This window comes from Channa argus, chromosome 2 (genome assembly GCF_033026475.1).
Source record: "Channa argus isolate prfri chromosome 2, Channa argus male v1.0, whole genome shotgun sequence".
NCBI lineage: Eukaryota > Metazoa > Chordata > Actinopteri > Anabantiformes > Channidae > Channa > Channa argus.
In genome coordinates, this window is record NC_090198.1 from 1008361 (window position 1) to 1033040 (window position 24680).

General features: G+C 38.5%; 1 protein-coding gene across 3 annotated transcripts in view; it reads right to left on the bottom strand.

Moving 5' to 3' along the window:
- Positions 1 to 1088: 1088 nt before the first annotated feature.
- Positions 1089 to 24680, bottom strand: part of arnt2 (aryl-hydrocarbon receptor nuclear translocator 2) — a 58567-nt gene continuing 34975 nt past the window's right edge. For all 3 annotated transcript variants that reach the window (XM_067493676.1, XM_067493685.1, XM_067493695.1), the window contains 13 exons: positions 23421 to 23486; positions 22221 to 22306; positions 15984 to 16060; positions 14895 to 15029; positions 13092 to 13166; positions 10393 to 10544; positions 7972 to 8047; positions 7293 to 7416; positions 7067 to 7169; positions 6795 to 6933; positions 5733 to 5883; positions 3423 to 3568; positions 1089 to 3264 (listed from right to left, as the gene is read on the bottom strand). In XM_067493676.1, coding sequence (XP_067349777.1) covers positions 3166 to 3264; positions 3423 to 3568; positions 5733 to 5883; positions 6795 to 6933; positions 7067 to 7169; positions 7293 to 7416; positions 7972 to 8047; positions 10393 to 10544; positions 13092 to 13166; positions 14895 to 15029; positions 15984 to 16060; positions 22221 to 22306; positions 23421 to 23486 — 1429 coding nt within the window. In that variant the 3' untranslated portion in view covers positions 1089 to 3165. The remainder of the gene's footprint in view (positions 3265 to 3422; positions 3569 to 5732; positions 5884 to 6794; positions 6934 to 7066; positions 7170 to 7292; positions 7417 to 7971; positions 8048 to 10392; positions 10545 to 13091; positions 13167 to 14894; positions 15030 to 15983; positions 16061 to 22220; positions 22307 to 23420; positions 23487 to 24680) is intronic.

Sequence of the window (24680 nt, forward strand, 5' to 3'; positions counted from 1 at the left end):
CTGCCTCATGTTCACTTTGATGTCAATAAAGAGAGACGTGATTAAGCCTCATCTGTTGGACGATGTTCTCTCAAGAATATCAACAGTCTTATTTGTAATTTTTCCAAATGCTTCAAATATTTTCACTTTCTGATGAACCATCAGTAATCAGTTCAAATTATTAACATGTGTAGCATTTGAAGAGTTTTTTTACTTATTAAGATGTGAGTGAAGTGTAATGATCACACATGACACTTTGTCCAGTTTCTTTTTCTTAGTCATTATTTGAGACTCATCAGCTTTAAGTCTGGACAAGAGTAAGATGCTGCATGACCTGTGATCAATCAAACATCATTGAAACTGATGAAACAACAAGTTAGCACTCACTTTGTAAGACTCCATGTTACTTACGCCTCTTGGTTTGTTGTACGAACTCACAGCTAAAGAGAAATGATGAAGAAAATCATAAACAACCAGCAGGGGGCTACTTCAACCTGAACAACCCCAACGATTCTACCCAGCATCCAGACACTATTCCTTTAATATTCCTAAACAAAGGAGCTTTGTTTCAACTCACTGTGTCAGGGATACGTACTCTGGTACAAGTATGTTTAAAATTTCACTTAAATGTAAATACTTCATGCTAAATGGCTCATTTAACATCAGTGAATATATTTAATTTAATATTTGATGCATTACTGTGTTTATCACTTTAATATTTCAACTCATACTGATGAAGCTGATTTAAACAACTTTATTTGTTGTTTGGTTTACTGTACACACTGATGGGAGGCTTGTTTAATACCTAGCATCCTTAAAGTCTGGAAATGATACTACAATACTTAAACTAATCCATTTCTGTCATTAGCCACTAAAGTAGCTGGTTATAGTTACCACTTGAATGTAGTGGACTAAAGTTCTAAAGCCTGCCTCTGAAATGTGAAGTAGCAGAAAAGATGGGTACCGTCAGAAAAACCTATTAGTATTTTTATTTTTGGTGATACTTGATCTGACTATTGTTTAATCCAGATTTCAAAATGAAGGTCATCCTAAAAAAAACTGTTGCTAATGTGAGACATGTCTGAACAATGGCAGACTACAACTTTAGATGGAAGCCATGTAACCAATAAGAATTTATTGTCACAATCACAATTTGTTACACAAAAATAATGGGTCACATTTACACCATTTATACAAGTCTAGAACTCAGTGTACAATTAACAGCCTAACTAAATACCAATAGTTAAATATGTACTCACATTGCACACAATATCATTAAAACCTACACAAAAAACATGTACCATGTGAAAGTAACACAAGTCGACATAAAAATCATATTTACAAAAAAAACATCAATCGGAGATCTTTAGCAAAAGGACTGATGTCTGTTCAAGGTTCCCCCTCCTCCTGTCATAGACATCATACGCTCTATCTTGTAAAATCGCCCCCACTACAAAGTATTATTCAGTCTCTTAATAGCTGAAAAGATTATAAAGTAATAAAGTCAAGTAGTGAGAGCTGAAGAACACCGAGTACACTAGTTAATACTGCGCTTTGCTTGGACGGTATGGCGGTTTTTCCCTTGTAAAGCAGGCTGGTGAGATTAGCAGTTAGCTCCATGAAGTGCACTTTAAGCCTTAGCTTAGCAACTGTCTGCAATGAGTTTTTCCTTTTTTGTGTTTTAATTTCTACATAGAATCCTTCCGTGTCAGAGTTTTCTCTAGAGCTGCGGACATCACTACATACAGTTTACATAAGAGGGTTGATGGAGCGAATGAAGATAGCAAAGGGGGGAGATGAGCTGCATGTCCTCTCCTGCTGCTGTTGGGCAAGAGGCTGCACCAGGCAGATGGAGCTGTACAGGAATCATACTGTGGTGCCTGTGGAAACGGCTACTATCTGGGCAATGCTCTGCACAGTCGCTGTAGGTACTGACCTGCAGCTAACTGCTCACTGACTGGTCTATCAGTGCTACTATACTGTAAGTGACACCCTGTCTGCACCAGGGCCACATAAACAAGGAGATTCAGGGATGAGAGCTTTTCCTACAGTTCTCAGCTGACTCATAGGTTAGTAAGTTCACTTTGCTCCATGTTCTGTCAGTCATTGACAAACACACATAAAGCACATTAATATTCAAGGGGATGACTGTGTTGCACTGCGTTGTAGCACTGATAACATCCCCCACTAACACTAAAACAGCCTCTGTGTCACATCATACTGTTACACTGGTTCTGGGAGCTCTAACATATGAGCCCACTCTATGTTATTAGCACACTGCTGTGTGCACTGTGTGGCCATGGATTAACCTGTGCGCTCACACTACATGATCCCTGTGAATGTGTTACAGTTACTGAGTAGCAGACCAAGTTCAATACCCACATACTCTCAGCATCTGCTATTTAAAAAAACAAAAACAATGTTTCAACAATGTTTAAAAAATGTTTTCTCCTCATTCACAAGCCAAGTTGAGCAAGAGTGCAGACAAATTTGGGAAATGTTTTTGGAGAAGTAAACGCCTACATTCCTCAAAAGATAAGTAATGATTAATTATCATAGTGTTACTAAGTCTCTTAACAACTTCAGTAACACAAAGGGCAAGATAGAGTGCAGTAAAACTCAGTGCCATGTATCCTGTTAGGTCACTAAACAAGTATTCAGGCCTGATTTATTCCAGTGTGTTTCAGCTGGAGCTGAAACATTAATCCTATGCCACAGATGAGGAGCAGTCAAAGTAGATAATCTAATCACCCTGCACTTGTTGACAGCAGAATAACCTTGATGCAAATGTTTGTTACTCATCCTGAAAATAAGCACCAGTAGCCAAATCTAGCTATAGTCTCCTCTGGTCAAAGTGATGTTGATGCAGAGAGCAGCCTCAGTGACCAGTTCAAAGAACGGCGAGACAATGTCCATCATTGTGATGACAGACAAAGAGCTAACAAGGTTCCTCTTTGCCATGATGAGGTATGTATATGTTCGTACAGATGTACTGTGGGCACCGGAGCCCAAACATTACTGGACTGTGTTGTTTGTCTCTGTGTGAATGACAACTACAGACATTCAGAGTGCTGCACATCAGCTGTGTTGGTGATCCAGCAACATAGAAACATGAGATAGAACAAGAGAAGTGAATGCAAACATGAGTCCAGTTCTGAGAGGAAGCATGATGCTGAGAGGGGGGTGTTACTCAGAGAAAGGTGGGAACATGCCAAGGTCAGCGAAGTCCTCGATGTTGTAGTTGGCAGTTCCCTGGGTGGGATCTCCAGCCATGGGTAACATGTCCTGCAGAGACACAAAGATGAGGGGGTTCAGGGGTCAGATGTGTGCTTAGGACAAGCAGCTCTCATCAGACATATCACATATCCGTGTTCACTGGTCAGCAGCCAGAGCCTGGAAGACATCTGAACACTGCACTGTCTTTGTCTGATTGTGTGTGTTACCTGGAAGACTTCTGTCTGGGTGGGGTTGGGGTGTGTGTGCTGCTCCCCAGTCTGCTGGGAGTGATGCTGGTTCTGCCACTGAGACCAGACCTCACTGGGACGACCTGGAAACTGGGCTCCACTCTGACTGCTCTCCCCTGACACATCTGGAAACACATAGAGTGGACTCATATTAACAGTCTGCAAAACAGGAGAGGTCCAGAAGACGGTAAGACACAGAGAAAGAGACAAAAACATGGAAAAACAACAGGGTACCATAAAAGAATACTGAAAAGCACATCAATTCACAAACTAGCTGGACGTCACATTTTTCAAAAAGGTCTGACATTTGGGAGTCAGGATGTTGAATAAATAAAAAGCGATGGCAAAATATATTATAAGTCCGAAAATCAGCCTAAGAGGAGGAAGAAGAGAGGCGGTAGAAAGAAATAGTCCATTTGGCTAATGTGTGTGTCCATTAAAAGTCCATCAAGCAGTTGTTGCATGCTGGTCATGCTTTACTCCTACGGCCATGTGGACAACAAACCCTGGTTCAGAGCAGCTGGCTGATGAGCCATCACTGACTCACACATTCTCAGCCTTTTGTGTTGTTGTGTACTTTTGCCACTCCAGCTCTGTGGCTGCTCAGTCAGCTGAAATGCTTTGACTGGCACTGCGCCTTTATTTTGAAAGATCTTAATCAATCTGATTAATAGCTGTAACAGGAAAACTGAGTTATCACAAGATGTATACAACAGTTATTCTGATTGAAAACTTAGATGATAAGTTGTGTTCGATCTGTAACTTGAATTGCTAATTCGTGAAATTGCCACGATTCTGGGTGTCGCAGTGACAGTGGGCTTCTCCTTAGAGGGAAATACTGAAGGACCCACTCAATGATACTGGGTATTTATTGGTGCTGGGTTGTTATTGGCCGATCCACTCTTTAAACTCCATTATGAATAACAAATGTACTTACAAATTAAATAATTCAAAAGATAAAAATAGAGGTAAATATTCTGCACTTATATAGCACTTTTCTACCTATTGGCACTCAAAGCGCTTTACACTGGTTCTTATTCACCCATTCACACTCACAATCACACACACATTCACACACCGATGGGAGCAACTAAGTTGGGGTTCAGTGTCTTATTCAAGGACACTTCGATATGTGACCGGAGGAGGTGGGGATTGAACCAACAACTGTGAGATTGGTGGAAAACCGCTCTACCTCCCTGCGCCACAGTCGCAGGTGCAATAACAGAAATGTTAACTTTTGAACAAAATATAATCTTGTTTTCAAAGTGTATTGGTGCCATACTAAGGGAGCTATAGAATTATCAGGGGTTCCACATGTACTTGTGTGTTTCACGTTTTCACTGATTGATGATCTTCATCGGACTTGTCTGGAAAAATTCACGGAGCCTAAGTTTGTTTATGTCTAATGATAGAGTGGCATGTAATGCTAATCAGTATTTAATAACCCTGATTGCTTTCACACGCGGACTAACAAATCTGGTCCAATGAGAAGGTTTTTCTTTTCGTTTCCATCTCTGTTTTCTATCAGTAATGGTGGGGTCACTCGCGAGCACAGCACAGAATTTGTTGATTTGTGTTCAGTGATCTCGTGAAATACTATTGATTGTTGGATATAGCGAAGTGACTGCCCACTAAATAAGGGGCATGAATGTGAGACGCAGACTGGCGCCGATCAATTCTGGGTTTGCACTATTACCTGTCGACAAAAGAAAAGCAAGCTGTGCAATACATTTTCTTGCTTTAGTGTTTCTGTAGAAGAGTCAACTGTCTTCAGACTATTTGCTTTTACTATTATCCATGATGGGTTTATTTTTTGTGGTGGATTAAACAGCTTTTATTTTAATCCAACTTCTGTCACTAGAGCAGATACACAAATATCACAGATTTAGAATCAGCAGATTACTCTGTTCACAGTGTTACAGGTTTGCTTATTTACCTACAGTATATACAAATGTAAGTGCAGAAGCACTGCCAGACCCTGTTAAAAGTGATTCATTTCTATTATCATTTCATGTGGAATGTTAGTGAGATGATCCACTCATATAGATTTCATTTTTATTTCTCATCTAAATGAATGACTCCAAGTGAAGCAAAACAGCAGACCAAGGTTTATTTAATAACGGAACTGATTTCATGACTTCCACAGCAATGTTAAAGTCATAAAATAGCTTTCGTTAATGATGAAGTGATTAGTGCCAGTAGCCACCTTATGAGATTCTCTCCTAAACACAACCTTTGCCGTAGGTACAATAGGTTTATTCCAATCAGTAATTGAGGAGGGAAGCTCACCAAATGCTGTGCTGCGGTTCGTCAGGCCTGAATAGGTGTTGCCGCTGGGTGAAGAAGTGGCCGGGGATGACAAAGGACTGTAGGAAGCCGGGTCAGTCTGGTAGCTGTGCCCAGAACCAATACCAAATGGACTGGACTGGGCTTTACTGGACTGGAAAACACAGGCAAAATACACAGCTTATCAGGTTTGTTACTGTAGAGTCAACTCAATGTTCAGTGTAGTATAACATACACAGCTCACAGCTTCCGTACTCATGTCATTTTTTAAATAATGCTTTTAAAAGAAATGTAGGCTTTTTCTTAGATATGACATGTACAGAACATTTGCTTTCAAAGGTTCTTTGACCATCCATCATTTTAATTGCTTATTCCGTTCAGGTTTTTAGAGGGCATGAGCCTATCCCTGTTGTCATTTAGAGGCGGGATCCCCCCCTGGACAGGTCACTGGTTTATCTCAGTCCAACAGACAACCATTCACGCTCACATTAACAGAAAGGCTGCAGCTGGCTTGGGACTTGAACCGGGGACTAGTTGTGAGGCGGCAGCACCCACCATTTCCACCACTGTGCCGCCCTTTAATTTGTTTGCAAATTGGCTTTTCCAATTAAGTCAATAATGAATTGCAGGTTCTCCAGAACACCTAGAAATCTGCCTGCCGTCTTTAGACATGGTGAACACATCCCAGCATCTTTTATCCTCGTATTACCTGGCTCTAGTTATTGTGATGCATTTGTAGTTAAGTGAACTATCTATTGGAATGACCTGACAAGTGCAGCAGTGTGTGTGGAAGACAGATGAGCCTGCTATGAAACATATGTTGCGTGTCTTCCCCTGGCAAGACTGTGAAAAACAAGCACATACACAGACACTCACACAAGCATGGAAACTAGTCCATCTGTTAACGGGCACCAGGAATAGCAGTCTGGGGTTCAGTAGGAGCAGAGAAAATGAGTTTGGCAATCATGGGAACCATGGAGACTGCTGATTTTATTAATGATCCAGGCGTTTCACTTCGCTGATGAAAACCTTGTGTGTGTAAGAGTGTTTTCTTGTGTTTATTACCTGACCAGAGAAGGGAGGTCGATTGCCTGACCATGCCACCTGGCCTGTGTTTAGCTGTCTGGAGATCTGAGCTAGATTCTGATTGGATGAGCCTGATGGCTGGATGTCGTTCACACCAGGGACATGGATCACAGAGGAGCTGAGCACACAAAAGCACAAAGGAAAGAGAATCTGAAGGTGCGACAGGCTTTAGTTTTACTCCACAGTGCTTTGTTCACTGTAACTCAGTAAGTTACAACCCAGAGACATAGTAACACACATTTCTGACATACCTGAAGTTTTTACCAGAGTGTCCCTGCTGAAAGGGAGAACTCTGAGTGTAGAGCTGCTGTCCACCAGCTGTAGAGGAGGGAACCATCATCTTTTTATCTCCCGCTACACACACACACACACCATAAGAGAAAGGAGGTAATCAAGTAAAATACAAATCAACACCAATGGATATAAGGTTGTATAAGTGAGTGAGTGAGTGAGTGAGTGTGTGGGTGTGTGTCATACATCCAGAAATGCTGGTATACATCTCAGCAAAGCGTGGGTCTCTCTCCTGGGAGAACAGGGCTTCTGTCTTGTCAATGTTCTTCCCTGCCTCATGGACACCACTGCTAACGCTGGCCACTGGCACCTAAGGGTGGGGGTGAATGTGGAGAGGGGTTTGGAATGACCTGACTTTAGTCTCAAAAAAAGACATAGGCTACATTCAAGTTACGTGCCTTAATCCTCCAATCACAACTTTTTTCCAGATCCAACCTTTTTTTTGTTCAAGGTCTACAATCATGTTTGTAAGTGACGTGTATCCAGTGTGAGAACATTGTGAAATGTGAGTCATGTGCTCACAACACAACAACATCGCATTCACCTCTGTGAAAACAATCTGATTCAAGTCACTTGAATGGAAGAAAGATCTGATTTGGGCCAGTTCATCTATAACGTAAATGTGGCAAAAAGTCAAAAAGTAGAAGTAATATCTTACTAACTGCCGTTCCATCCCAACAGTTTTCATTAGCCTTACTTTAGTTAATTTTTATTTTATTGTCCTTCATTCCTGATGATTTTGCCAATAGACTAATTTCTTTATGATGTTGTTATTAAAAGGTCAATTCGAGGTTTTTTTACTTCGAAATAATATTTCATTTTTCCAACTGCTAAGTGGGCCAATAAAGTGGTAGTAGTGGTTTACCTGGGAAAGATCGTAGGCAGTGAGTCCATCCCTCTGGTGAACCTCCAGCTCTGCCTGCTGCTGCTGCTGAAGCTGCCTGCACAACACATCATGATCATCATCTCTAACTCACACGTACAGTCCTGATTTCAGATTCATTATAATAAAATAACTAACAGGATAAATGTTTTTTTTTTCTTCTTCTTTTTTTTTTTTGTCCTTTCGGCTTATCCCATGAGTTTAGTGTCGCCACAGCGGATCATTGTCCGCATGTTGATTTGGCACAGTTTTTATGCCAGATGCCCTTCCTGATGCAACCCTCCCCAATTTCTACCGGGCTTGGACCGGCACTGCACAGCTGGGAAGGGGAATGGGGTGTTAGGGGATCAGTGTCTGGCCCAGAGACACTTCGACATATAGCCGGGACCGGGGATCGAACCACTGACCCAGTGGTCCGTGGTCGACTGCCTTAATTAACATGATAAATAAACATTACACAATATATATATATGTATTCCAAAACATTACACGCACATTTTTAAAATATATCTAGTCAAGTTTCCTTCACGATCAATTTGCTTCTTTTTAACATCTCGCAGGTAGGTACGAAAGGATCCGAGAGTCGTTGTTCTTACTGTTGTGCCTGAATTTCGCTGCCTGTCCTACATCCACTCAACTCCCCTTTTTAATTGAAGAATGACAACCAGCCATTGTGGAGAGACAAGAATGCGACTGGAATGGACTATGACAGGGAAGGCTAGAGAGTTGGTTAACATGATCGGGGAAGGAAGGTGGACATACTGTGTGTCCAGGAGATCAGGTGGAAAGGTAGCAAGGCTAGAAGCTTAGAAACAGGGTTCAAGTTGTTTTACCATAAATTGGATAGGAAGAGAAATGGAGGAGTTATCCTGAAAGAAGAGTTTTTAAGGAATGTTGGTGCAGATTTCAATGGACATGTAGGTGAAGGGAACAGAGGTGATGAGACTGTGATGGGCAGGTTTGGTCTTCAGGACAGTAATGCAGAAGGACAGATGGTCGTAGACTTTGCAAAGAGGATGGAAATGGCTGTAATGAACACTTTCTTCCAGAAGAGGCAGGAACATAGGGTGACGTATAAGAGTGGAGGTAGAAACACTCACAGACGTTGTAATGTGAAAGTGACTGTAAAGTATTGGTAGGGGAGAGTGTAGCCAGAAAACACGGGATGGTGGTGTGTAAAATGATGCTGGTGGTGAAGAAGATGAAGAGGACTAAGGCAGAGCAGAGGACAAAGTGGTGGAAGTTGAAAAAAGGAAGTATGTTGTGTAGTGTTCAGGGAGGAGTTGACACAGGCTCTGGGTGGTCATGAGGTGCTTCCAGATGACTGGACCACTACAGCTAATGTGATCAGGGAGACAGGTAGGAGGGTACTCGGTGTGTCATCTGGAAAGAGGAAAGTGGACAAGGAGACTTGGTGGTGGAATGAGGAAGTTCAGGAGTGTATACAGAGAAAGAGGTTAGCTAAGAAGAAGTGGGACACTAAGAGAACTGAAGAGAGTAGACAGGAGTACAGGGAGATACAGCGTAAGGTGAAGGTAGAGGTGGCAAAGAACAAACAAAGAGCATATGAGGACTTGTATGTTAGGTTGGACACTAAAGAGGGAGAGGTGGATTTGTACAGGTTGGCCAGACAAAGAGATAGAGATGGAAAGGATGTGCAGCAGGTTAGTGTGATTAAAGATAAGGATGGAAATGTATTGACAGGTGCCAGGAGTGTGATGGGAAGATGGAAGGAGAACTTTGAAGAGTTGTTTGTTTAACAAGATCTTGGAGAGTGAGAGGATGCTGAGGACTGGAGGAGAAGTGTACTGATGCCCATTTTTAAGAACAAGGGAGATGAGCAGAGCTGTGGCAACTACAGAGGAATAAAGCTGATGAGACACACAATGAAGTTGTGGGAAAGAGTAGTGGAAGCTCGGCTAAGGGCAGAGGTGAACATTTGTGAGCAGCAATATGACATGACTCAACCTTTGGATAACCAAATCTGGAAGACTGAGAACCTTCACAGAAAAAATCCTCCTAGAATGTTCCTTTACAAACATCTGTTTCTTTTTTGGTACTGTGCTACTGATTTTGTGCGGTAATACTGTCAAGCCTCTTTCACACATGAACTAGAATACTGAAATTCTCCGGACTTTATACTGTGTCCGTGTATGTCAGAGCGACACATTGCTGAAATTATCCAGACTTTATTGTGCGAGCCCCCCTAGTAAACTAAGTGCATGGAACACACTGCTTTCACTGAAATCAAGCAGAGTTTCTCCCGTGATTCAGTCTTCGATGATCCAGACATTGTTTGGAAGTCAGATGTGAAAGAGGGCTCAATCACACATCATTCCCCGTGTACATCATTTTAAATACATTTAAAATGTATGTCCGTGTAGGGGTGTATAAAGACCTTACTTGACATTGGTGTTGGTGCAGATGATGTATTCTATCTCATCAGAGTACGGGTTCTGGAAGGTGAAGCTGCTGGTTCGGATCAGCATCCACTCCCTGTTCTTCATTCGGAAACGATACATCACTGACAGAACCTGACCCTTCAATTTCACCACCTGCAAATAAAGAACACAACTGCTTTACATTCTTTCTAATATAGCCTTATTTTTCTATTGCAGGGTTTTAAACAGCCACCTACAATTTTCCTCTGATTTGTAGTTGGTTATTTCAGGTGTGTTCACATGACAGTTTCAAGGAGAGAACAAAGTTTGTTATGCTCTTGCCAAGTCTACTTTTTATATATTTTTATATATTTTTATATATTTTTATATTTATATATATATATATATATATATTTTTATATATATATATATATATATATATATATATATATATATATATATATATATATATATATATATATATATATATATATATATATATATATATATATATATATATATATTTTTTTTTTTTTTCAGTTTAATTAGCAAATGCTTAAAGATCCATATTGAGTCATGGTTCACTGCGTGTCTGGCTGCTGGTACCACTACAATGCTCTTGGCCACACACTCCTGCTGCTTCTAGTCTTAGTGTGAAATGGATGTAAGGGCTGTCACACACTAGGCCAACAACAAAGAACTTGCAACAATGAAGACCAAGTGCTGCGTTGTGTCATGTCACTGTGTGCAAACACTACCAACCATCACAGCACATTAGTATATAGAAATACCTGTATAAGTGAATTTTTTATGTTCTTTTTTTATTATTTTCATAACTACAGTTCCTTTGTATTGGTTTTTAGTTTTAGACAGCCATCAAACAACATGTTTCAATTTTTTTGAGTCTTTATCAGTAGCAGCCAGAAACATGAATGAAGGCAAAGAAAATGTAAGTTATGTATGCTGACAACTGGCCATAAAAACATGGATTGCTGAATGTTTGTGAAGATGGATTATCTATAAAAGACTGTGAGAAACAGGTCGTTGTTTAAATCACTTAAACAATATAAGAGAATTGAAGTTGACTAGAATCAATTACGAAAGGCTAAATACTTGGAAACATACACTGACATGTCAAAAATGATGACAATCCCCAGCTTGTGCTGCCATTATAACAGCTACAAGCTGCCAAGGCATGGAGTCTAAAAGATCTGTGGTATCTGCACATCCTTCAAGGTGCAGCATCTGTTGATGGATTGTGTGTCTACATTTATTTGAGTGGGAGTATGTATGAGCTGGATAAGAGCCAGATTTTTCCACAGTGAGAAGAGAAGGAAAACATTCCTGGTGTTGTGAAATCTATCATTAAGCCGCCGAGAGTGACAGAGAGTGAATACCTGACTTTTGTTTGCATGCACAGATGTGTAGTCATTATACGCTATCACTTGCATGTCTTTATAAAATGTATCGTTACTTTAATAGAAAAAAACTGAAGGGAGTCTTTCAGTACTGGGCTTCTTACATACATCCAAGGTGACAGATCTACCACTGTGGATCGGTTTTGGCAGTGAAGGAAACAACTGATTTGCTTGTTGAAGTTTTCTGTTAGTGGGCCACTTTTTTCAGACCATCCACGTTTGCTATTCAACTTGATGGAAGACCAAAACAAATCTTCATAATAACCTCATTACATGCTCCTAGCAAAAGTATATTTGCAGCCAAAGTACATCTGAGAGTGGGACGAAGAATCACTGCACCCCTGCTGTACTCCTTCATGTGGACTTTGGATGGTTGGATGGATGGGAAAATGGTTATCAATCACTTAGCTCATCAACCGAAAAATGCCAACATCCAGGGTTTGGCTTAAGCAACTCAGTTAATAGTACCAGTACAACTCATTTATTCAAGTGAAAGTACTATTTAAATAATTAACATTTTAAGTTCAAGAGTAAAATAATTCAGCTAACAAAATAATTAAGAAGGTTAATTACAAAATACAATTTTAAAAAATACTAATTAGGTAATTATGGCAAAACGACTGTGGTGCAGGAGGTAGATCGGTTGTCCATCAATCCCACAGCTGTTGATTTAATCCCCGGATCCTCCTGTCACACATTTCGAAATGTCCTTGAGCAAGACACTGAACCCCAACTTAGTTGCTCCCGGTGAGTGTTGGCCAGCTGCATAGCAGCTCCCCCATCAGTGTGAGAGTGTGTGTGAGTGTGTGTGTGAATGGCTGAATAAAAAGCAGTGTAAAGCGCTTTGAGTGCCAGTAGGTAGAAAAGCGCTATATAAGTGCAGAACATTTACCAAAACATATACAGTCACTGAGTGCTGACAGGTGGTTAGACCATAATAATACATCAGAATATATTAGCTTAGAATTTGTTTTATAAAAAAAACATATCATATTTTTATATTAAAAGCACCAAGTGTTATTAATGTTGTGGCTGATCAATGCATGTATGGGAGGAAGTGAGAGTTCTTATTATAAGGAGACAAGAAGTGAAGTGCGAACGTTTTGTAATTATGAACATGGCATTTTCCAATAAAATAGTTCTGAAGTAATATGAAATAGTTATAGCCATGTTGAGTTTATCACTGTGGATCATAAAATATCTTTATGAAGTTTGCCTTCTTGCTCCTCTAGTTAACCCCACAATCTGTTCTATTAAACCTAATAAAAAGCACTGACAGCTGACACTTTCATTCCAGTGATACCTGTTGGAAGCTTTCTCTCAGATGACTCTGGTCCTCAGGATGGCAGAACTCCAGAATATCTTTTCCCAGCAGGTCCTATAAGACAGCACAAAGTAAAAGTCAGTTAAATGCCATATAAACTAAAAAAACAAAACAACAAAACAAAAAACACCACAAACAAATACAGATATTTCTTACTACATATTCCAATGTAAGGACTTTATGTCCACATAATCATTTTCTCCAATAAATTAGTGGTGGACAACTACAAATATACCAACAGATATTGCATCTAAGACAGAAAGACATTCATTAATGAAAAGCTGTCACATGTAGACTACTGCAGTAATAACTGAGTCAAAGATACAAAATACAAGCTTTTATATCAAAATTAACAAAAGTGCAAACATTGCCTTTCACTGCAAATTGTAAAATGCAACTGATAAACATGCAATCACATAAATTGTATTTAAAAATTAAGGTAAAGTGTTTGCAGATAAGGATAATTTTGGTCATTTTTTTGACCAATATTCATAATGAATGATATTGTCCACAATTACAAAACAAACACATGTGGTTAATTGTCAGCCTAAACCCAAGATTTGCTTGTGTGTTGAAAAACTATTAAAAACACATTTGCCAGCCACACCGCTGGACTGGACAGCATATTTCTTCATTCAAAAATCAGGGACTTTATTAATTTTAAAAAACATGGCACTGTATGCTCCGATTTGGTATTTGTTATTCAGCTGATGAACTGGGCATGTGCGACATTTAAGGTGGAATTACGAAGACTTTGCAGGGGTTTTGGTCACCTAGTGCAGCGGTGTGTCTGGCTAATATGTTTTTAATAGTTTATGGACTTACAGTGATTTGCCTGTTGGGTGATTTTGGACAGTAAGATTTATTTAGATAATGACCGAAATATCCTTTGAAGTCAAACAGGATGCACATGTATTTGTTATGAACTGTAATGTACCAGAAATGTAAATCCCTGATTCAGTAATTTCCTGTTGAGTAATGAGGGAATCAGGGAACAAAGGTAAAATCTGATTCACTGTAGCAATGTTTTTAACATTCCATTGTAGGCAACTAATGTTTTTCATCTTGGACTGTTTATTTTTACTATCAACAAGTTATGTTGCTTGCTGATAGCTGATAATGCAAAGTACTACATGTAACATGGAATATGGTCCTCATGCAGAACACAAGGAGTTCTTATGACAATATAGTGTGGGGTATTGGCACAGAGCCTCAGTAAAAAATCTTTATCACTGAACGTTGGATTATGGTATTTGTGGCAAAAGATCACTGCCGGTAAAGGTGGAACTGGTTTTAACCATTTTCTTTGCGGACAGGTTGTTAACCCATAATGATACATCTGCATTTCTTTAGTTTGTTACATTTTTTATAAAAACATGTCATTTGTAATATTAAAACCACCAGGTCGTAATCATGTAATCAAATTCAAAATTAGGTAATATTTTCCATGAAATGATAAAATGGCATAGTTTCAACATCTGATATGTGTTTTATGTTCTAATGTGAATAAAATATGGGTTCATGAGATTTGCAAATCATTGCATTCTGTTTTTATTTAGGTTTTACACTTTGTCCCAACCTCTTGAAAATTGGGTTTTATTAAGCAAAACACTCTCAGCAGTTCAATAATGTACTACTTAACAGTCAGGCCAGATCATTGTCAGCAATTTACTCTTAATATGAAAATGTTGCAAATTTCTTTACGTAATACAGATAACACTCTCCATTTCAAATTTTCCAAAAAAAAAAAGAAAAAGCACAGTTCTTTTAATCTTATCTAACCTGTGGCTGATAACCGATGACGTTGATGCAGCGTGGGTCGACAAACGTGATGACACCATCTGAGTTGTGACGTGACAGGAACTCTGTGGGCACTGACAGGCCATTCATATCCATAGAGACCGGAGAGCTGGTCACCTGAGGAAGACACAGACACATTTATGCTTATCCAACACTGTACTCAAGACGTTTCTGTTCTAGCTGATCCTTTTGTCAAATCCTATATATTGTGTATGTCCACGTGAGGTGAAGGGTGCTCTTCCTTAGCTTTCTTCCACTTTATACTCCCCCTAGGCTTTGTTGGGATTTTTACTTTTTTCATTTGATTCTAAGTTTTAAGGATTGAAGGTGTTGTATAAATTGTGAAGGTATTTAAGGTTATTTAAATTAAACCTGATTGATTTGATTTGTTGAAATCGTTCACTACTGCAATTTCTGTCCAAGACTCAGCAACGTGAGACTGACTAAAAATTTAATTAATAAACAAACATTTATTATTATTTTGTGTGGAAACTGCAGGCTTTCTGGTTATTTGTGCCCACTTCATAATAGTTTTAGCAATAAATTACGGTATGGATTACAGCGACCATGATGGAGAACAAGAACTAAATTGTGATCTCGAATCCTTCAACTGTCAGCAAGGATTATTTAATTTCTGCTTTTGAATTATGGCCTTTTTATTTTATTATTCTTTCAAGCTCTGCTTCTATCCGTCTTTGCAGCAACAAAACCACTACTTAATGAAGTTGCTATACTCACTGACCACTTTGTTAGGTACACCTGTACAATCTAATGTAATCCATTCAGTACTGCCATGAGGTTTTAAGTTAAACATTAGTGGGTTTTGGAGTCGTACTGAGGTGCATTACATTAAAAGGTAATTATGTCAGAACGTGAAATCAGTAGTTTATGTAACAAAGTTTGGGTACATCAATCATAAAATTTAAATAGAACTGTGTAACTGGAATATTTTCATCCAGTGTGTATTCTGTGTGTATGGCATTCAAATCTGTTTAAAACCATCTCTTTATTTAAGATTCTTTCGACTCATCTCTCAAAGCAAGATTCAACTGGCTGTGCCACCACACACACCTGCAGTCTTCCGATGGCCACTAGGCAGTATTTCCCAGTCTGACCTGCCTCAGTGTCTTCGTCTGGAATAGTCATACCTAAGGAAAAGAGAAAAAATGTCATTTACTATTAATATTGGACCTTCAATTAGTGTAAACAATGGAACTGTTATTCTATTTCATCAGTAAACAATTAGATTTTTTTAAATTAAAGAGATCACTTTTAATATACTGAGTCTTCCCAAGTCTCCAAGACTCTCATTTGTAAGAATCTTTCTGTAAGAATGACATATTTTGTTCCTACCTAAGTAAGAGTTAGTTTCACCTGATTACAAATATTTATAAAATTCCCTTGTCTTCAATGAATTAAATACTGAGTACAATCCACAACAGTACATAAAATAATGGAAGGTAGTTCGATGTACTTTGGTGGTGGCTTATGCAACAAACTCCAAGTAATCCAGTGCCAGCCAAACCTAACAGTTAACTTTTAAAAATGGACCAGCAAAATGATAAATGATCCACACTTATATACTGTAGCTGTATGTTATTAGTACTCATATTCTTTTAAATCTTGCCTTTCTACACACACTTGCATGTAGTAGTACAATTACAGTGGTTTTTGGAGGTACAGGCCTGACTCACCAGGAGCAACGCTGAAATGAAGCTGGGGATCAGATCCCTTCACTTTGCATATTCTAGTGCATTGTAAATTTGTTTACAAAAAATGCAATATTAAGGGGAATTAATGTAAAAATCTATTTTCAACAAGACATACTGTGCAGAGCGACGGGCAAAAATGTTATTTCCCCCCATTTTGTAATAAATTTAAAACAGAAAAATGCACAAAAAGTAAAGCCTATACAAAACACTGTATAAAATGTTATCTACTATTAAGACATTTTTTGTCCTTTCAGCTTATCCGGTGAGTTCAGGGTCACCACAGCAGATCATTCGTTCACATGTTGATTTGGCACAGTTTGTACGCCATGTCCCCTTCCTGACGCAACCCACCCCCATTTCTACTGGGCTTGGGAAAAGCAAAGCAAAGCTGGATGTGGATGGGCTGTAGGGGGTTCAGTGTCTTGCCCAGGGACACTTTGACGTGGTCGAGAAGACCGGGGAGCATACGTCCAAGCTCCGACCCGGTAGAAGGCCACTCTACCAACGGAGCCACTGCCACAACGTTTTAAACTATTATTAATATAATGTATCAAAACTGTTGTTCTGTTCTGCAGAAATAAAACACCAATTAATGCATCATTCTCCAAAGAAAGTATAACATTGAACTATTTTTAGAATCTTATGAGACTGTACTCTTTTATGTATTATCCATCCCAGACCTGCCAGGGATAAAATTAGACTGATTAAATTTATGATTTGGTCCATTATTGTTTTCAGTCTCTCTGCGAATTTGACATTTTATAAACGGCACACAACAGACTCACTCTTTGGTTTATTACTTCAGGTCTGCCTCTCCTGCAGCTCAGTGGTACAGTACTTTTTGTAGACATTCTGAAAAATATCGCATACTGTAGCTTCCTTCCTAATGTCAGAAAAATATATGAGCTTGTGTCCATCAGCTGTCCGGATGCAAGTGTATGAGTCAGCTCTGATTATCCTACCACTTAAAATATAGAAAAATGTTGAAAAATCAGTTATTGCAGTTATAGTTTACATGTGGATTTTATTGGCATGTTTGAGTTCTGATTCTATTAATGCATTAATGCCTTAATATAGAGCCGATCTCTCGTGGATAAATTTGTATGTCTGAGGAACATCCACATTTCACTTTCTTCACTTTCTTTAATTCATTGTCAATATTTATTCCTTTCAATGATTATCTTTAATTGATTATCTTTAGCATGAGGGAATACTGCTTCATAAAATGACACTAAATGCTATACATTAACAAACTAATGTGTCTAAGTAATTATCTCAATAGAGTTTTAGTATATGGTTCTTATCGAAAGCATTAATTGTAATAAAGAACATAAAAGAATATTTGACTATTTGCCCAAGACGTGTGTCTTTCAGCATATAGGAAATATTTATGAAAACTACCGTACTACAGTACAAAACTACAGAAAGCGTTTGCATCATTTAACCTCTTCATATTGACAAAAATGAGTAAAAAATAATATAAAACCATAACTTCTCCCCAAATTGAGTTTTTCTCATTCAAAATAACAATATATTCATTTACTCTTCCAATCCACTATCTGCTGTAACAAAAATACAATAATTCTCTGGTGCAAAAACAATGTTAACCGTACTAGTTTTAAGAACATCATAATGCATCATCCTTTTGTAAATACAGAGAGCAGAAACAACGAAGCACATTTCAATAGGAATTTCTCATGAAGTGTAAACACTTGTTTTTCCATTTGCCACTTGAACCTTGCAGCAGTGAGAGGCAATCTACTGGGTGACATGGTCATTGCTCCTCTACAATGATTTATAAATAATGCTTTCACCATTAATCTTCCACACTGCAAGTAAGATGTCAACCCTAATGCCAGACTCTGCTGAAATAATTCGTTCAAACAAATGTTGAAACTTGGTCGTCTAAAGCAGTTTTTCAGTAAAAGAGAAGAGAGAAACAAAGGTTAATTTTGCTATAATAATGTTTCCAGTTTGTTTTGCACTGAAGGTCAAATATTAACAATTCAACACTATCCATAATTAAAATTAATAAATTAGTAAAAACCATTGCTATATTTAATTATAGCAATTCTTTTAGCAACGCTTTTATCAAACGCAACTTACAAGAACTGGAGTAACAAATGGGAGCTGTTTGGGATTCAATGTTGGACACTTCAACATATGGACTGGACAAGCTGCGGACTGAACACCAACCCATTAATTTGGGAATAATGTGCTGTACCTCCTGTGGTTATTATTTTTATATTCTTACCTCCGCATTAAAGGTTGAAAGTCTGCTGTAGCATTTGTTTTTTTTTTATAATGCTATTGAACAATGATTTTACACGTGAGTCTTATACAAACACATGGATACGTGCATAAATGATATAATGCAAATCCCTGCCTTTAGCTTACGTACCAAGAAAATTAATACACAGGATAAAAGTTACTTCATATAAATGTAAGTTATTACATTTTTTCAAAATAAAAACTAGAATTATTGCATCGCGCTCATATGCTTCCATATATGAGTCAAGTTGCAGTTTGCATCCATGCATTCAGAAGAATGTAAGGGACATGAGGCCCTAGTGATCTTATCCTTTAACCCCTGACCATCAAACGACAATGAGTTTATCCCAATTTAAAGGTCCCTGAAGGTGTTACTACAATATTGTGTTCAGAAGAACGGACTGACACAAGGTCACAGTTACATACACATTTACACCCCCACCAATGAAATCTAATCAGTTCATCTTTAAGCCCAAGTGGAAGTTTTTGGCAAATTCACCTGTGGAATGGATATGGATGCACAGACGGATAAACAAAGGACCAGATGGACAGATGGACATATGAACATGCTGCTTCTGGCTATGGCTGACCCTTAGACTTAACACATAACCCTTACAATGAAGGAAGTGCCTTTAGTATTTGTTAACCAAAACTCTAACACTGAATATAAACACTGTGTAGCAATATCAATTTTATGTTTATGGGGGGTGTTTAGGAAAATCACGACAGATCGTGTCATCGTGTGTTTTCAACTTAGAAATAATGTGTTCGTTTGTGAAGCTCAGATCACATTTCATCACCAATTTATGAAGAGAACCAGCAAATTGCAAAGGGTTCCATTACATTTTGTCGTGACTGTATGTATGCAAGGCCTGGACAATTGCGGCTCACCACAGATGTAAAAGATATGACCCTGAGCTCCTGTCCACATACAAAATGATTGACTGTCCTCACTTGTGGATGCATTCCTATCCTCTAATACAGCTCAGTTAGCCATTACATGTATACACAAAGTGCAGTGTGTCCGTGTTTGCAGCGCATGTTTTTCTGTTATCCAGCTGCAATTTATAAGTGTGTGTGAGCGTGTCTCGCTTGATGACAGTTTGCCAGCAGAATTGTCTCCAGAACATTCCACAGCACTATTTTTAGTGCAAGGAAGTAAAACATGTGTCAGTGATTCCATAACACATATGGCTTGTGTCTTCGTGTTAACCCTGAAACTATTCTGGGTCGCTTTAAAGATTCTAATAAGAAATGTTGTTGTGTTTTGATGACTTGATGTTCGTTCCATCACTCCTCTTATTCACAGAAGCTATCCTGGCACCGGGTTTGAGGCTGAGGGGGTGAATTCCAATCTTTGACTCTGTAAGTGCTGCACAGTGCACTGCGTATGTGTGTGCACGTGCAAGTGTATGCTGAAGTCAAAGAGTTCATCCGAGGCTTTGTGTGCTCTCACAACTTATGTGCCTCATATCCACTGCAAGCGTTCTAGTGAAATACCAGCATTAGGCTGAGGATAACTTTGTGTATTTTCTGAATTAATGGAATTTTCTACAATCTCCATACACTAAAACAATAAATGTTGTTGATTTTGTCACATGCAGTTTGTTGTCAGTTATTAGCCTTGTTGTTTTCCAAAAAACAATTTCAAATAGCCAGACACACTACTTCATTGTGTGACACTGGGTTTCTTCAAACACGTGATAAAACACAGACATTCTTTACAAATGTTTCTGGAAGTTTTCTAATCACCTGCATATACTATACACAAGGTTTCTAGAGGAAGTTTGGTGACTAAGGAGATTTTGGCTAAAACATCTTTCTACTATGCATTTTAAATATAACAACACCCAGTGGAGCAGTGTGTCTGGCAAATTTTTTTAAATTGTTTTTGGACAACAACAGACGACTATGCTACAGGCAAATATACTAATTGTACTGATGAGGTACATTTTATTGTTGATTTTAGAGTCAGTATGGGGATTTTTAAAATACTATTCAATTAGAAAAGGAATCGAGGTTGGTTCTTAAAGTAGATATAGTAGACATACAATGTAGCAGGTAACAGGTTACAAAAATATGTTGTGTACTTCTATGATCAGTCTTGAACCTAAATAAGGCAAAATAAGTTAAAGCCTATGTGCTCATGCAAATTAGGAAATACTGAGCTGTTTTTTCTGGACGATAAGATAGATCAGGGGTACAGATGTATGTACAGTATATAATAAATCCGACATGAATTTAGATATTTGTACTGGGATTAGTTAAATGTGGCTTTGAATCTTTTAACAGAATACACTGACAAGCAGGAAGGTTTATACATCAAAAAATTCATGCTAAGCGTTAAATCTCAAGCTAGTGTTAATGTTGAGGCTGGCTGGTGTATATGTGTGTATGGCTGGAATTTTGCTTTAAAGGAATCTTTAATGTGTCTTGGCTGGAATTATTTTTCTTTTTGGGCTGGTTACATTAGTACTGTAAAATATGTCTTTGGACATTTTTTTTTTTACTACAATACAACAATGTCAGTATTGGAATGCGTTTTCTGACTGACCACAACAGTTGTTCATTGAGCAGCAGCAAACTACGACTATCTTTTACAGACATGTTTAAAACATGTACGAGTACAGTATGACCTTAAGTCAGGGTATGGATGGGATCACAATAGGCAAGCAGAGTGGGAGTTGGTGTGTTTTACTCAGTGCTGGAGTGCTTGCATTTTACATCGTGAAATTATATTTAAAGGCAACATTATTTATATGATTTCTAGCTGGAAAGACTTAAATCAGGGCACAAAATGCGCATTTGCAGAGCATATGAACTACTTCCTAAATGTACAAAAACAGGAGAAGATAGGAAGATAAGGTAAGAACACCTGGAGTTCCCGGGAAGTTCCTGTTAGGGATGTTTGCTGTAATACTAAGCCTGTGGAGTGTTTTCCCTACTGTCCGCTGAGAAATTCATCAGCCAAAAGACAGACTGCAAAAATACTCCAGCAGTCAAATTTACACACGGACAAAGAGATGATGTGTTTGCTTTGCACAGTAACGGAACAAAGACTCATGGGGGTCTTACATCTAAAGAGAACACATGCATCCAAAAAGCTGCTCTGAAACATGCCGCTTCACTCTCAGCCTGGATGGGATATCAGAACCACACAGGCTGCTGAGGATCTAAGGTTGTATGCAGGTCCTGATCCAGAGCCCACAGCTGCTTTGGGTTAGACCATTCCACACTTACTCTGGGCAGGGACTCTGCAGTGAGGTGAAGTTTGGGTTAAGCCAGGATAAGAGATAAGAGCACTGAGCTGAGAATGTGTACAAACCTGCAGGTGGCCAGGCTTTGATGTAGCCAGTACAATGCACCACGGAGTACTGAGCCTCTCCTTCTTTAGACGGTCCAAGGCCATTCCTGTTCATCAAGCACAGACACACAGACACAGCAGCATGTTAGACAAAAACATAGGTTCAGACATTTCGGGTGTGCTGACATTCATTTGATTACATGTTTAAATGTTCTCCTTCTCTCTTTACTTCTCTACATCTCAAGCCGTGTTCTCATCCCAAAACTAAGCATTTACAAATGTCTCCGGAGTGTGTAAATCTGAAAAGGACATCTTGGTGTTTGAGTTTGTACGGGGTAAACTGAGATTTTCCTAAACAACAGGGGAAAAAACACCTCAGTGAACTTCCTGTATAGCAGAAAAGTTAAGACAACAATCTTTACTGTAACGTTCGTGCTGAATGGCCATTACACACAACAAGTCCTAACATTTCCTCTATGCTCTTTAAAATGTCTAGATACAATCACAATTAAATCAATTCTGCATTTTCTTCTCATATTGGCCTTTTCATCTTAAACACAAATATCTTTCTCAGTGTACAGCAACACGTAAGAATTAATGTTGTTTCAATACTTCTGAAGGGGACTGTAAGGCCACTGTGTAGTGACTTTGTGCCTAACAAATAACAAACCTGCTTATAATAATAATAATAATAATAATAATAATAATAATAATAATAATAATAATAATAATAATAATAACAACAACAACATAATCTGCTTCTGTGTATTTAACCTGGTTCTTCTGCAGGTGCTACAACAATGTAACATTTAATTCTTCGTTTGATGAAGTCCTAAATAGTTTATGCAGATATTCCTATGTCTGTGTAAACTGCAAACTGGGCAATAAGGTCTTTTCATAATAAGTGAATGAAACACTTTAATGAATTATTTTATCAACTCCTCTGTTCTCTCTTTTCTAACTTTTTGGTATCTGGATTCACTGAGAGGGAGAGAGGATGTGAGGGAGCGAGGTTGTGGGCGCACAAAATAAGGTTTTGGAAAGTGACAGAAACAGGGCTGCATCTTTAGCATAATATTGAAGGATGACTGGAAGAGAAGAAGAGCAGGATGAAATGTCACAGATGTCAGATGAAATGGGATTTGGCTAAAACAGAGAAGGAGACTGAGACAAAAGAAAATCTAGTGTATCACAACCACAGCAGATGTTCCTGTACTTTACCTGTATCTTTTCCTCATGTTAGACAGACGGTTCAGGGAAATGTGATCCAGGGGAGCACTGCCACACCTACACAAATGCAAAATACACAAAGACACCAGTGTCTGGAAATTACACATACTATACAACTGCTTGAAAAACTGACTCAGCTGTTAAATAAAATTGGCTGTAAGAAATTAGCACTCACTGCAATTGATTTAAATTAGTTCTGTAGCACAGGAAGCACCATAAGACTAGGTAAACATTCACATATATAAATGGAGGACTTCAGCGGCAAAAGCATCACATTTCTGCAAGTGCTGCTTGCTCAACAGCTGTTTGATAAATTTTTTAAACTGTTTCCACTACAAGCAGATTGTGTTGCATGCAGTGTTTATAAGAACTGTGTTCAACTCAAGTAAAATATACAATAACCTCTTCAGTGCTTCAATGCATGTGTATGGGTGTGTGAGAGCCCCATCAATGTGAGGGAGGGGACATTCCAAAGTAGAGAAGGAAGAGCAGAGTGTAAAAGTGTAAGTTAGAAAATTACTGCAGAGAGGTGCCTTGCAATGTACTGAAGAGTAAAAATAAAGCAAAACATTTCTCAGTCTGAGAAAAGCTTATTTGAATTTGAAAGTTTACTCAAATACATTAGTAAGTTCAGTGTAAATTACGCTTATTTGTGAAATACAGAAACATCACTTGGTACAATTTCAAGTTCAAACTGTCCCTGAGCAGAGCTACAGTTTCAGCTGAGAGCTGATGTAAGGATGTCAGCCAAAAGTACATTTCCAGTGCTTAATCATGACTACAGCAAATTAACAACCTTACAGTACAAGCCACTACTTGCCATTTTCCATACTTCTCCAAGACTGTGAATCTGCATTGAAGAACTTTCCAGGAAACTTTCCAGGAAAATATCATTAACTGGATCTCAAAAAAAAAAAAGGCCAAAACCCTTCCAGGCAAACAGCAAACATGCACACACTGGCTGATTGTCAGCTGAACGCAGGAAATACTTGTATAAGGAATTGTATGTCTAAAGGTGATATTGGGAATTAAAACAGGCATAGATGAAATAATCAAGATACTCAATACAATGTGCTGAAATTAGACACAGTATTACTAGGACTAGGCATTATGGCTAAATACTAAATCCCTTTTTTAGTGTTCTAGCTGATTCTAAATCTTTTTTTTCCTGTCTACAAATATCTAAATTCATGTCTGATTTATTATATACTGTACATACATCAAACAAACAAAACATGTATTTAACATTAA